Genomic DNA, 13,625 nt, shown 5'->3' with positions numbered 1-13,625 from the left:
GGGCTCTGATAGTTCCCCACAGAACTTTACTTTGGAGGTCGTGTTGGTTAAAGTTTGCTCTATGATAGCCCGTGTTTTGTTGTCTACTTTGTATTCTGCTGGAATTTTGAAGAGAGTTTTCCGGTCGATAGAGTCGTACGCCTTTTTGAAGTCAACAAAGGTAATGATCAGGTTCTGTTTGTGTTGTAAAATCATTTTCAGGTTCCAAATTTGTTCCGCACAAGACCGCCCTTTACGGAAGCCTGCTTGGTATTCCCCAATCAAGTGGTCGGTTTGGCATTCTAGTCTGTTCAGTAAAGCTTTAGAGAGGATCTTGTATGTGACCGGTAATAGGGATATTCCTCTGTAATTGTTCGGGTTAGTCTTGTCACCTTTTTTGTGTAGTGGGTGTATCAGGGCAGTTTTCCAGTCGTCAGGAATTTTCATGGTCTTCCAGATGTCTTCCAAGATCCTGTGGATGTCTTTGGTGAGTTCTGGGTCTTGTAACTTCCAGATTTCCGCGATGATGCCATCTTCTCCTGGTGCTCTACGATTCTTGAGTGACTTTATTATTTCTTTAATTTCTTCTAGAGTTGGAGGTTCACTATCTGGATTGTATGTGCTCGTTTCTGTCATCATTTCTTCCATGGGGGGGTCCGTGTTGAGCAGTTTTTCAAAGTACTTTGCCAGAATGTCACAATTGTTTTTGGTATTGGTTTCTAGGGTTCCATCCGGTCTTCTGAAGCACAAGTTGGGTGGTTGATATCCAGTCATATTTTCTCTGAACGTTCTGTAGAAGTTTCTTGTATTGTTCTTCATGAAGTCCGATTCGATCTCTGTCAGTCGCCGTTTGTCATACTGTCGTTTTTCACTGCGAATGATTTTGCTTGATTGCTTCTGTGTTTTCAAGAAGTTCATCCAATTCTCTTGGGATTTATGGCAACTAAATTTTTTCCATGCACTGATTCGTTGGTCAATAGCTTGGTCACATGTGTGGTTCCACCAACGGTGTTTCCGTGTTCGTGGTGCTTGTGCTAGTTTCATGGCCTCTCGGATTCTTCGTGAAAGTTGTGTCCAGTCTGTCGTTTTCTCCATTTTAATTTTGTGTAATATTTGTGTCTGGTTTAAAGTAACGTATTCTGGATCTGGTCGAACAATTTTGTTCTTCTGGAGCTTTTTCTTGGGCAAAAGACGAATCCTGATCTGTAGTAGGTGGTGGTCTGAGTCGAAGTAGCCTTTACGGGTGTCTATGTTCAAAATTTCTTTTTGTGAGTCTTTCTGCACTATTACGTGGTCGATTTGTAGTTCTTGCTTTCCGCTGGGGAATTTCCATGTGGTAAGTTTTCGTGTTGGTTTCTTGAATTTTGTTGACATAATGGCGAGGTCGTGGCTTTTGCAAAAGTCTATCAGATGTTTTCCGTTTTTGTTGGTGTCCTTGTGTGGAGTATGTTTTCCTGTGATATGTCTGTATATCTTTTCTTTTCCGAGTTTGGCGTTGAAGTCTCCCAGTATTATTTTGACTCTATGTGCAGGAATTTTTCTGATAGTTTCTTCCATTGTCGTCCAGAAGTCATCAATTTCGTCCGGATTTTTCCTGTTGTAGTCATTAGTCGGTGCATGTGCGTTGATTATTGTGTAGGATTTATTGGCTGATTTCACTGTGATGGTGCTGATTCTTTCGTTTGGTGACGAAAAGTCGATTATGCTGTCCGTGATGGACCTGTGTACTGCAAATCCTGTGCCAAAAAGCCTTAGGTTTTTCAGTTGTCTCGATGGTTTTCCTTTGTATATCCTGAAATTCTCCGTGTTGAAATGGTCTTCGTCTGTGAATCGTGTTTCTTGCAGTGCACATATTTTGATTTGAAATTTTTCGAGAGTGTCTGTCAGTTGTTTCATCTTTCCTGTCTTCATCAGTGTGTTCACGTTGAGTGTGCCGATGTAGTGTTTGCGTTTGGTCTTGAGGGAGTTTGAGAAGCTCCGATTCTTCTCATGATGTCCGTGAGCCCCCGGAATCCGATGCTCACGACGATCCCAGTCTATTGACTGGGGCCCGGGGTAGTGAGATTTTTCTCGTTGTACCATCATGATGTTTAGTAGTTGGATGTATGGCATGCTGCCGACTACAACCTGACTTTCCAGATCAGGAGGTTGGTTGAGGCCGCCACTGACATGTGGAGCAGACGCCTTTTGTAGCCGCCCACTGTGGGAACAGACGCTACTAGTAGTTTTGGTCCGCCCCGAGTATTTCATTTCCTCGGTACCACCTATATCTAGGAGGCATTCCCCTATCCGCCACCTGGGGAGGCGCTCGGTTGCGGGTCTACTAACCGCCCCGAGATATATATATATATATATATATATATATATATATATATATATATATATATATATATATATATATCAATCTGTATATTGAGCAAGCAGTAAAGGAAACAAAAGAAAAATTTGGAGTAGGTATTAAAATCCATGGAGAAGAAATAAAAACTTTGAGGTTCGCCGATGACATTGTAATTCTGTCAGAGACAGCAAAGGACTTGGAAGAGCAGTTGAACGGAATGGATGGTGTCTTGAAGGGAGGATATAAGATGAACATCAACAAAAGCAAAACGAGGATAATGGAATGTAGTCGAATTAAGTCGGGTGATGCTGAGGGTATTAGACTAGGAAATGAGACACTTAAAGTAGTAAAGGAGTTTTGCTATTTGGGGAGCAAAATAACTGATGATGGTCGAATTAGAGAGGATATAAAATGTAGACTGGCAATGGCAAGGAAAGCGTTTCTGAAGAAGAGAAATTTGTTAACATCGAGTATAGATTTAAGTGTCAGGAAGTCATTTCTGAAAGTATTTGTATGGAGTGTAGCCATGTATGGAAGTGAAACATGGACGGTAAATAGTTTGGACAAGAAGAGAATAGAAGCTTTCGAAATGTGGTGCTACAGAAGAATGCTGAAGATTAGGTGGGTAGATCACATAACTAATGAGGAGGTACTGAATAGGATTGGGGAGAAGAGGAGTTTGTGGCACAACTTGACCAGAAGGAGGGATCGGTTGGTAGGACATGTTCTGAGGCATCAAGGGATCACCAATTTAGTATTGGAGGGCAGCGTGGAGGGTAAAAATCGTAGAGGGAGACCAAGAGATGAATACACTAAGCAGATTCAGAAGGATGTAGGTTGCAGTAGGTACTGGGAGATGAAGAAGCTTGCACAGGATAGAGTAGCATGGAGAGCTGCATCAAACCAGTCTCAGGACTGAAGACCACAACAACATATATATATATATATATATATATATATATATATATATATATATATATATATATATATAGGCATCCGAAAACTTCAGGCATAAAAAGCCACCTTCAGTGTGTCAACGGCCTTGTCATGGAGGAGCGGACAGAGTTTCATGGCGCTCTCTTTCCCTTGGGTTGGGAAAATGCACCTGAAAGGTGGAAGAAGCAGCAATGATGAACGGCTTGAGAATGCAGAAGGCAATAGAAGCCACTGCAATGAAGACAGGTAATGTGTATCCACAAAACATGTGGCCTATTATTGAAATAAGTAAGATGATGACTTCTCCATTGTGAAAAAGATTCCTGACATGTCCCCCATACGCAAACCCGTGAGGCGACTGCAAGCTGGGAGATGACGGTGAGAAAGAGATAGCATAACCAACGACAGGATAACGTTCTACGAGTCGGAAAGTGGATTGCCAGAAATTTGAAAGTGGTAAGGAAGGTAGAAAATTTGAAAAAGAAAATGCTAAGGCCCAACTTAGGTATAATGGGAGTCAGTAAAGTGAAATGGAAAGAAGACTAGGATTTCTGGTTGGAAGAGTACAGAGTAGACCTAAAAACAAGAACAGCTGGAAGTGGTATAACTGGAGTGGGAAGGTAGGACACAGAGTGGTTCCAGTGAACAGTTCGGTGATAGAGTTGTTTTCTAGAGAATCGACAGGAAACCAAAACAGACAATTACAGGTCAGGTGTACATTTCGAGGTCGCGAGCAGAAGTCAAAGAGACAGAGAAAGGATATGAGGAAACTGAAGAGGTAATTCAGTACGTAAACAGAAATGAAAAACCTGATGTGGATGTAGGGGAAGGAGTAGGAGAAAGGTTTGGTAATACGAACGAGAGAGAGCAAACGCTAATTGAAATCTGCAGTTAAATTCAATTAGTAATAGTGAGTATGATGTTCAAGAATCACACGATGCGGAGGAGGTATATTTGAAAAGTCCGGAAGATATAGATAGATTTCAGTTAGATTACATCATTGTCAGGCAGAGATTCCGAAATCAGATACTGGATTGTAAGGCGTACCCAGGAGCACAAGTAGACTCGATTCACAATTTAGTAATGATGAAGAGTAGGCTGAAGTTTAGGAGACTGGTCACGAACTACCAATGTGTCAAGAAGTGGGATACGGAAAAATTAAAGAATGAAGAGATAGCCTTGAAATTGGAACAAGGAATGCAGAAACCATAAATGTAGCAGCAAGGAAATCGTGGGTAAGAAAGGAAACACTTCAGCTGATGAACGAAAGAAGGAAGGACAAAAAGGTCCAGGGAAAATTAGGAATACAGAGATAGAAGTCACTTGGGAATGAAATAGTAAGTAGGCAAAATTTCTGCATGAAAAATGTAAGGAAATCGAAAGAGAACTGACTGTTGGAAGGAGTGACTCAGCAAAACAACATTCGGTGTATTTAAAAGCAATGGCGGTAATGGTAAAGGTGCAATGGAATTTCCTGCAGAGGATAGCGCGGATAAGTGGGTAGAGTACACTGAATGCCTCTGTGAGGGCAATGACTTTTGTCTAATGACGCGATAGAAGAAAAAACAGACCTTAGGAAGAGAATTAGTTCTTAGTATTATACATTATATACCTTTGGGAGTACATTTTTCCAGAAAAGAAAAAAAAAGAAAAGAGATAGTTTGGAGGTGGGATGTGAAATGATATAAACGCGTATCGTTGATAATATTTGTATGTGGTATACCTTTTACCAAATTTCTCGAATGTGTAGTCTAACTAATCCTTTAATGTATAGAATGGTTTGCTTAACAAGTACATTTTACCTGCATTTTTAAATATGTTTGTTCCAGTAATCTCTTCAAATCTCCTTTAACATCTATATCTATATACAGTTCTCAATTAGGTGCCTGCGCAGGGTTCATCGAACTACCTTCCAGTTATTTCTTTACCGTTTCTGTCTTGAAGAGCGAGGGCAAAACGAACACTTAAATATTTCCGTGCGAGCTCTGACTTCTCTTATTTTATTGTGGTGCTCATTTCTCCCGGTGTAGGTGGGCGTGAAGAAAATATTTTCACACTCTAAGGAGAAAGAAGGTGATTGGAATTCCGTGACACGGTCCTGTCGTAGCTAAAAAACGCATTTGTTTTAACGATTGCCAACCCAATTCGTGTTTCATATCTATGACACCCTCTCCCTTATTTCGCGATAACACAAAACGAGCTGCCTTTCTTTGAAATTTTTCCATATTCTCAGTTATCCGTATCTAATGCGGTTCCGACACCGCATAGAATAGTGCAGAAGAAGGTGGACAAGCGTAGTGTAAGCATCTCTTTAGTAGACATGCTACATTTTCTAAGGGTTCTACCAATAAATCACTGTCTTTGGTTTTCTTTCCAAACAACATTATTTATGTGATTGTTCCAATTTAATACACAGATTTACTCCTTGGTAGAAAATGCTGATTTTTGAAATGTATGGCAAGGTTCTATGGGACCAAGTTGCCGAGGTCATCGGTCCCTAGGCTTACACACTAATTAACGTAACTTAAACTAACTTATGCTAAGGACAACACACACGCTCATGTCCGAGGGAGGACTCGAACCACCGACGGGGGAGGGGGGGGGGGGGCGTGAACCGTGGCAAGACTCGTAGACCACGTGGCTACCCCGCGCAGCTATAAAATGCTGTTTTGAGTTTTATGAAAATTCTTTATGCGTAAATTCAAGTTCATTCTAGCTCGTGTTCAATGATTATGGACAGGGCTGTTTGTCTAGTAATAATTAATACTATTATTGACGTGTACAACTGATAGAAAATGTACTAACATGAAGTAGGTAAAATCTCCAGTATTTTTATCGTATCTCTTTGATAAGCTAGGCTAGTATATTTGTTTGTTATTATCATGACCTTCTGCTGTAGTCTAAAAACTGAGTTTAATATTTTGTCCATTTGTTCCCAAGGAAAGAATTCCGTAACAGAGAACTGAGAGTACATATGACTATAAATCATAAAGTTAAGCGTATTTATGGAACCTGGTAAAAGCTGTCATAAAGACTTTGCCGTAGTTGTCAAGTTTTGAGAAAAGGTTTAGTGGGTAGGGAATAATCAGAATTTAACCTAATTAAGTGATTTCAGTGTATGCCTTCAATAGCAACGCATAATTTTGCTGAAGTAGTTAAAAACTTTAAAAGAAAATGCAAATTTTCTTGCAGTTTAAGAGTTAAATGTTCTGTTAATTTGCTTTGAATAGTTAAAATATAGTTAATTAAAGAGTATAGCATAGGGAGAACAATTTTATACTATGTGTTGAGACGGTTATGTATATTAGTAGTCTTAGACGAAACTATGTTTTGTAGGTAAAAACCACTGTACAATAAGGACTGGCCTGAGAGTGGACCAATGAGCAATGTTATGGACGCCAACCAACCAAGGTGTTGTGACATGCTAAGAGAAAAATCGTGAGATAGAGGACACTTATGCAGTGCAACGTGTAAGGTAGGAGTGATTTCAAAATTACACCAGGACACCAATCAAAGTGCGGGTGGAGATTCAATGAAATATTGAGTTCATGTAAATAAGAGGAGGTAAAAGGCGAAAAATTTAATTGTAATGGACAAGAACTATTTTAAGTCACAATTTTTGGAAAGTTTGATTTTGAAGGAAAAAGTTAATTAGTTCAGTTGTAAAGTTTTGTAAAATATTTCCTAAAAAAATCAAAAAGTTTTGTAAAATGTTAGACTTAATTAGGCTAGTATGCCAAGTGCGAATTAAGGGGGGACGTACACGAAACTGCAGTAATTTTAAAAGTATTTTATAAAACTCTAATTTTTTAAGATAATCAATCCAAATTTGGTACAGTTATTAAGAAATGTTATGCGCATATGAACCTAAATTTTCATTTTTATTGACCTTTTACATCTTTAATTATTAACAATTAATTTTTTTTCAACAATGTAATTACAAATGTTCCTTTTTTGAGAAAACTGTGAGAGCAATGTTAATGAATTTTTGTACACACTTTCATACCAAATAATTACAAAACTCTGTGGAGCAGAATTTTTATATCTTCTTTTGTTCAGTTTTTACGGGTCTCCCAATTTCCCTGAAAAATAATATATCAAATTTAAGGAATATTTTCTACCATAAATACCTTACTATTTTATTAAATGAAAATTCCTTCCACAGAATTTTTCACTATAGTACTGACTAGTCATATACCAAATTTCACTTCTCTACCTTTTGTGGTTTTTGAGAAAAAGGTACATAAAGTTATAAAAATGTAAGTTACGGGAAAACTGAATCAATGATTTGATAGTGTTTGTATTAGGTCTTACCGTCTCTGTGTGAACTAGTGCAAGCCATATGCATACTCCTCTTCATCTGCAAGCAGTCTCTTCTTTGCTTGTCTTCTTTGGTTAACCTGCTGTTCAATTTTATTGGCTGTAATATCAGCCGCAGCAACTCTTTTGTCATCGATGTCCTTCAATATTGAATAGGTGAAAGCTCCTGGATGAAATCCTAGCCTCTGTAGAGTTTTTATTCTTCCAAGATTACCATTGTTAAAAACTAAACAAGCATCATATGCAGCAATTTCAACAATAATTGTTGAAACAAATGTTGTTTTTGGGCAACGTTTCCAAATCAGTGAGTTGTAACTTTCATTAGGGTTTTGTGTCTTTCCATGCACACACTTTCGTAGGAGGTCTGGCTCTGCTAAACACCTAAATGTTGGTTTTATAGCACTTAAAACAGCCACAGGTAAACTGTGCTTGTGTGAATAGTTCATGCCATCACGCTCAGCCTGCTTGAATTTGCACCACGATATGTCACACAAATTATGTACAGGTTTGTCATCTGTGGATAGTTTATGAAAATAAATAGACCACACAGCCTTCTGCATGTTATTCAAATTTCCACTGTTGTCCCTTATTGCCTTGCCATAGTACACTTGTAAAGAATGAATTTCTTTGTCTGTGAGTCTGTTGGGACCACCTAAAAGTTTTCCATCCTCAAGTTTCCTGCCCTTCAATTCACGTTTCAATTTTAAAAGTCTGCCTCCCATTCGTTTTTGCACATGTCCAACACATTCCAACTTTTCTATAGCACAATGGGGACCATAAGGTTCACTTTCCAAAACAGTTTTGAAGGAGCTGGAGTCACCATCACCAAGGTATTTTGTGTATCTAACACCGTACTTTTCCACACTTCGATGGAACATAAGTTTCATAGCTGCAGGTTCCATTCCACCACTAGAACCAGAATAATTTCTACAGCACACTTTCTTGTGTTCAACCTGCCACTTATTTTCTTCCACTTCACCAGCTCTCTTTCCGAGTACACAGCTATAGCAATATTTGCTCATTACCTGAACGTCAAGAATTTTTCCAGTATCAACACTAATGACAGATGATACTCCATACAGTGATGTATGTCCACGCTTCATCCACGTTCCATCACATGACACACACAAATCGGTGTCTGGCGTGTTATCTGCTTCTGTCTTTAGTTCACTATTCATCTTCACAGCTTCCTTTGCAGAGGACTTCAAGTTTTCTTCCACTTCCTCTTGAAGAGCACTTAGCAGTGTTTTATTTCCAGTGGTGTACCTAGCACTTGGTTGTGGCATGTTCATGATCCCACAAAACAGTCTGGTACCTTCCCTGCCTATGCCCAAACATCTCATGCCATATATTAAACGCATATTTGCTTCATATATCCGGTTACTTGATGCCGAAGTTCTAAAAGCAGTGTCTGAATGACAGCTTTCACAAGTAAGATGCAACATACACACTATTCCAATTCTGTTTTCTTCGTCATATAATCTCAAACTTTTTGCACCACAGTCAGCACATACACAAGCAGATGATATAATATCAGATAGTATTTTCAAATCAATAAGCCTAAAACCACTAGTAGCTTGAGTGTCTGAGCCACAATCATCAAGTGATTGACAGCTGGGTCATTCCACACCAAGTGGTCTAAAACTGAAAAAAGTTCCCACCATCATGGTCTCCAATTTTCGTCAAATTTTAACTGTAGCTTTAGTCAAGTGTTGAAGTAAGTTTCCCAAGATTTCAGGCCTCTAGCTGCAATAGCTGCTGATCTAGACCCCCTTGTCTGAAGTGTACTTAGTCCGTGTGCATGCAACATAAAAAAAATGTCATATTTGGAGTCTAATAAAATCGAAACTAATTCATAAGAATGGTTAGTAAGATGCGACCCTGTACAGTTTTTTTTGCTGATTCCAACGAAATTATTTATAACATTACTCATGCAAACCCCGGTCAAATAACTCGACTCAAAGTGTACCCCTAATTCTGTCGTGACACAACGCGACAAATTTTGACCAATATTAAGACTGCAATGATTTCCTTGCAGTTGAAGATATGGACTTGAACTTTTGGCCAAGCTTCATGCTTGTGCTAGACATAATGCAGCCGGATTTGCAATGATCCAGGCCATATGGTCGCCCTGCAGTATCTCTTCAAATTAGGCAGTGTCAGCACAAACGGTAAAATTTACCAAAGTTTCAAGCCAATTACTAAAAAATAGTTGGCCTGAATCTGCTTGTGAATAGTATCACCTAAAAGAGAAAATCTTGCTCTACAAGACTGACATTTGTTTTTTTTGCAACGCGACCATTAAGTACTCATTAACTCACATCAAAGTTGTTATATTTTGTATGCGCGATGCACTAATTTTTCTTCATTTCTAGGAATTTGAATCTTAATAGTCGCTTAGAATTACTGATATAATTGGATATTTCATTCGTGTTTTATTCAGTGATTGGCCAGTGAGAGATGTCAGAAGTTAATGAAGAAGAAGAATCGTTGGCCCCCTGTTCAATTGGAAAAGATGCTGCTGCATCAAAGTGCCATGTTATCTTCTATGCTAAGAAGACTGGATTCAAAGCGTTTAGTGATTTCACAGAATGTGACCAGAAATTGCTTGTTTCGCGTTCAGAAGCCAAACTTGACGAAAATTCCATCATTTGCTTCCACCATGAAGCCCTCTTCCTACATGAATATCAAGCGATGCAAAAGAAATGTTGCAATCCATTCAAGAAGAGGAATCACAATGTAAAAGCTGGACTTAGACTGCTTGATAATGAAACAGCTGCCAAACTTTGCCTGTTAAAGAAAAAAGAAGTGATTGATATAAAACCTGGTCAGAAGCTTTGCCCTCGCTGCATGTCGGCACTGAACCAAAAGCTAGAAGATTCATCATCACTATCAACCCAATCTGAACAAGATTTCACAACGGATGAAACTGAACCAGCCATCAACAAAAGTTTATCATTTATTGGTGCTTCACCATTGAAAAGAAGACAACTAAGTAAAAGAGATAAGCCAAGCTATGCAAAAAGAAAGATCTTGGATGCACAAAGTTTAATTGGGAATCAAATTGCTGCTGCTGTAGGAATCAATTACGATGAACAGCCAAGTTCAAGTAAAAGTCGCCCATGCAGTAATTGTGCAGATCTTGATAATCTTATAGAAGAGTTGAAAGAAAAATGTAAAGTGTCAAATCGTAGGACAAAAGTTCAAATATTGACCTTGGTTCCAAGAAGCTGGACAATTAAAGATACGACAACAGCATTTAATGTATCAGAAAGAATGGTAAAGCAAGCGAGAAAACTGAAGAATGAGCAAGGTGTTCTAGCTTTTCCAGCAAATCGGCAAGGAAGGAAGCTTTCAGATGAAGTTGTCCAGAAAGTACATGACTTTTTTCAAGATGACGAATTCAGCAGACTTTGTCCAGGGAAGAAAGACTGTGTGCCTGTGAGAATTTCAGGAACAAAGGTGTACAAGCAAAAGCGGTTGTTGCTTTGCAATTTGAAGGAAATGTACGTGTCTTATCAGAAGCAAAATGGACCAGAAATTGGCTTCTCAAAGTTTTGCGAGCTTAGACCAAAATGGTGTGTTACAGTTGGCTCTGCTGGAATGCACTCAGTTTGTGTCTGTACAATACACCAAAATGTCAAGCTTATGCTCACTGGTGCATCAATCAATGAAGACTACAAGGAAATTCTTAGCAAAGCTGTTTGCAGCTTGGAAAACAAGGATTGTATGCTTCATCGTTGTGAAAACTGCCCTGGTCCAGAAGGTGTAGAAGCAGTTATTGCAACATATTTTGAAGATAATGACCCTGAAGAACCGATTGAGTACAAACAATGGATTCATACCGACAGGGATACTTTAGAAACAAAGCAGCTTTCAACAGAAGAGTATGTTGAAGATATTGCAGCAAAAATTTGGAACCTGTCTTGTCATCACTACATTGCCAAGCATCAAAGCCAGCACCTGAAAGCTCTCAAAACTGATTTGAAAGAAGGCGAATTCATAATACTAATGGATTTTGCTGAAAACTATTCATTTATTGTTCAAGATGCAGTGCAAGGCTTTCACTGGGAAAACAGTCAAGCAACAGTTCATCCATTTGTAGTCTACTACTGTGAAAACGAAGAGGTGCAATGTGTGAATCTTTGTGTTATTAGTGACTGCCTTCGACACGATACGATTACTGTCCATGTTTACATTGGAAAAGTAATCAATTACCTGAAGATGCAATTTTCCAAAATAAGCCACATCCACTACTTCAGTGATGGTTCAGCTGCACAATATAAGAATTTCAAGAATTTTCTCAACTTATGCTATCACAAAGAAGATTTTGAAATAACAGCAGAATGGAATTTCTTTGGAACAAGCCATGGAAAGTCGCCTTGTGATGGCATTGGAGGCACAACAAAACGGTTGGCAGCAAGAGCAAGTTTGCAACGTCCATATGAAAACCAGATTCTAACACCCAAAGATCTTTTCAACTTCTGCAATGATAATATCAATGGAATCAAATTCTTTTTCATCAGCAAAGAGGAAGTTGAAGAAGAAAAAGCTTCTCAAGAAGAAAGATTCCTGCAAGGGCACACTCTAGCTGGCACAAGAGAAAACCACCATTTTTTGCCCATTGATATGACGACAATTCAGGTCAGTAGAGTTTCAAATGATGCGACATCTTTTTTGGCCAAAATTAGTGCTGCTGAACTAGTAGTTCAAGTCATGGATCTTCAGCCTGGGCAGTATGTTGCTTGCATTTATGAAAAGAAATGGTGGATTGGAAACATCGTTGAAATCTCAGTCGAACAGAAAGATGCTTTCATAAGCTTTATGCATCCTCATGGTCCTGCAAGTTCATTTTATTGGCCCTTAAGACGTGATACTTGCTGGATTCCAGAACAACTTATCATTGGTGTTATTCCAGCTCCATCAGTGACATCATCTGGTCGGCAATACAGTTTTCCTGAAAGCATTCTCTTGCAAATCAACGATGCTTTCAGAATGATGAAGTAACTGAGGAAGACAGGCTTGGGAACCTGCATAAAGAAACCCACAATCAGGCTTGGGATCCTGTGGTAAAGACACCCTGTAATCAGGCTTGGGAACCTGCAGTAAAGATACCCACCCGTGGCTGTTACTGCATGGCTATCGGGCGTGGCCCCTATGGCGATGGGGATGCTGGTTTTATTGTGATAACCAGTAATGGCTCAGCCATCATGGACCAACGCAGGGCACTGCGCACACAAAATATAAGATACTTTGACCTGAGTAAATAAGCACTTAATGGAAGCGTTGCAAAAGAAAAATATATCCATCTTGTAGAGCAAAATTTTCTCTTTCAGATGATACTATTCACAATTAAATCCAGGCTGACTATTTTGTAGTAATGGGCTTTGAACTTTGGTAAATAAAGCCATTTGCGCTGACACTGCCAAATTTGAAGAGATTTTGCAAGGCGACTATAAAGCCTGGGTAGTTGGAAATCCAGCTGTATTATGTCCAGCACAAAGATAAGACTTGGTAAAAAGTTCAAGTCCATATCTTTATCTGCAAGGAAATTATTGCAGTCTGAATATTGGTCAAAATTTGTCGCATTAAGTCACGACAGAATTAGGGGTACACTTTGAGTCGACTTGTTTGACCGGATTTTGCATCAGTAATCTTATAATTAATTTCGTTTGAATCAGCACAAAAAACTGTACAGGGTCTCATCTTACTAACCATTCTTATGAATTGGTTTCAATTTTATGAGACCCCAAAAATGGCATTTTGTCTGATGTCGCGCGCATGCGAACTTACTACCCTTCAGACAAGGGGGTCTAGATCAGCAAGTATTGCAGCTAGAGGCTTGAAATCTTGAGAAACTTAATTTAGCACTTGACTAGTGCTACAGATAAAATTTGAAGAAAATTGGAGACATGATGGTGGGAAGGTTTAGACCACTTGGCATGGAATGACCCAGCTGTCAATTTTCCTTCTCGAAGCACTCGCTTTCTTGGTTGAAGTATCGTTTCCATTTGTTATTATGGGGCTGGTTTTCAAGTTGTCTTTACTACAT

The 13,625-nt window shown here is 39.0% G+C and overlaps 2 protein-coding genes across 2 annotated transcripts; one reads left to right on the top strand and one right to left on the bottom strand.

Moving 5' to 3' along the window:
* Positions 1 to 7,115: 7,115 nt before the first annotated feature.
* Positions 7,116 to 9,184, bottom strand: LOC126234561 (uncharacterized). Its single transcript, XM_049943268.1, has 2 exons — positions 7,568 to 9,184; positions 7,116 to 7,335 (listed from the first exon to the last, which is right to left on the bottom strand). Exon 1 carries the CDS (start codon positions 9,016 to 9,018, stop codon positions 7,582 to 7,584), a length of 1,437 nt encoding a protein of 478 aa, XP_049799225.1. The 5' UTR covers positions 9,019 to 9,184; the 3' UTR covers positions 7,116 to 7,335; positions 7,568 to 7,581.
* An 849-nt stretch (positions 9,185 to 10,033) lies between these two features.
* On the top strand, positions 10,034 to 12,164 carry LOC126236102 (ARL14 effector protein-like). Its single transcript, XM_049945584.1, has 2 exons — positions 10,034 to 10,748; positions 12,100 to 12,164. Exons 1-2 carry the CDS (start codon positions 10,034 to 10,036, stop codon positions 12,162 to 12,164), a joined length of 780 nt encoding a protein of 259 aa, XP_049801541.1.
* The last annotated feature ends 1,461 nt before the right edge of the window (positions 12,165 to 13,625 follow it).

The sequence above is a fragment of the Schistocerca nitens genome, chromosome 1 (assembly GCF_023898315.1).
Source record: "Schistocerca nitens isolate TAMUIC-IGC-003100 chromosome 1, iqSchNite1.1, whole genome shotgun sequence".
In the NCBI taxonomy this organism is placed as follows: Eukaryota; Metazoa; Arthropoda; class Insecta; order Orthoptera; family Acrididae; genus Schistocerca; species Schistocerca nitens.
Note: the sequence above shows the minus strand (reverse complement) of the source record. Positions and strands in the feature narration are given on the sequence as shown.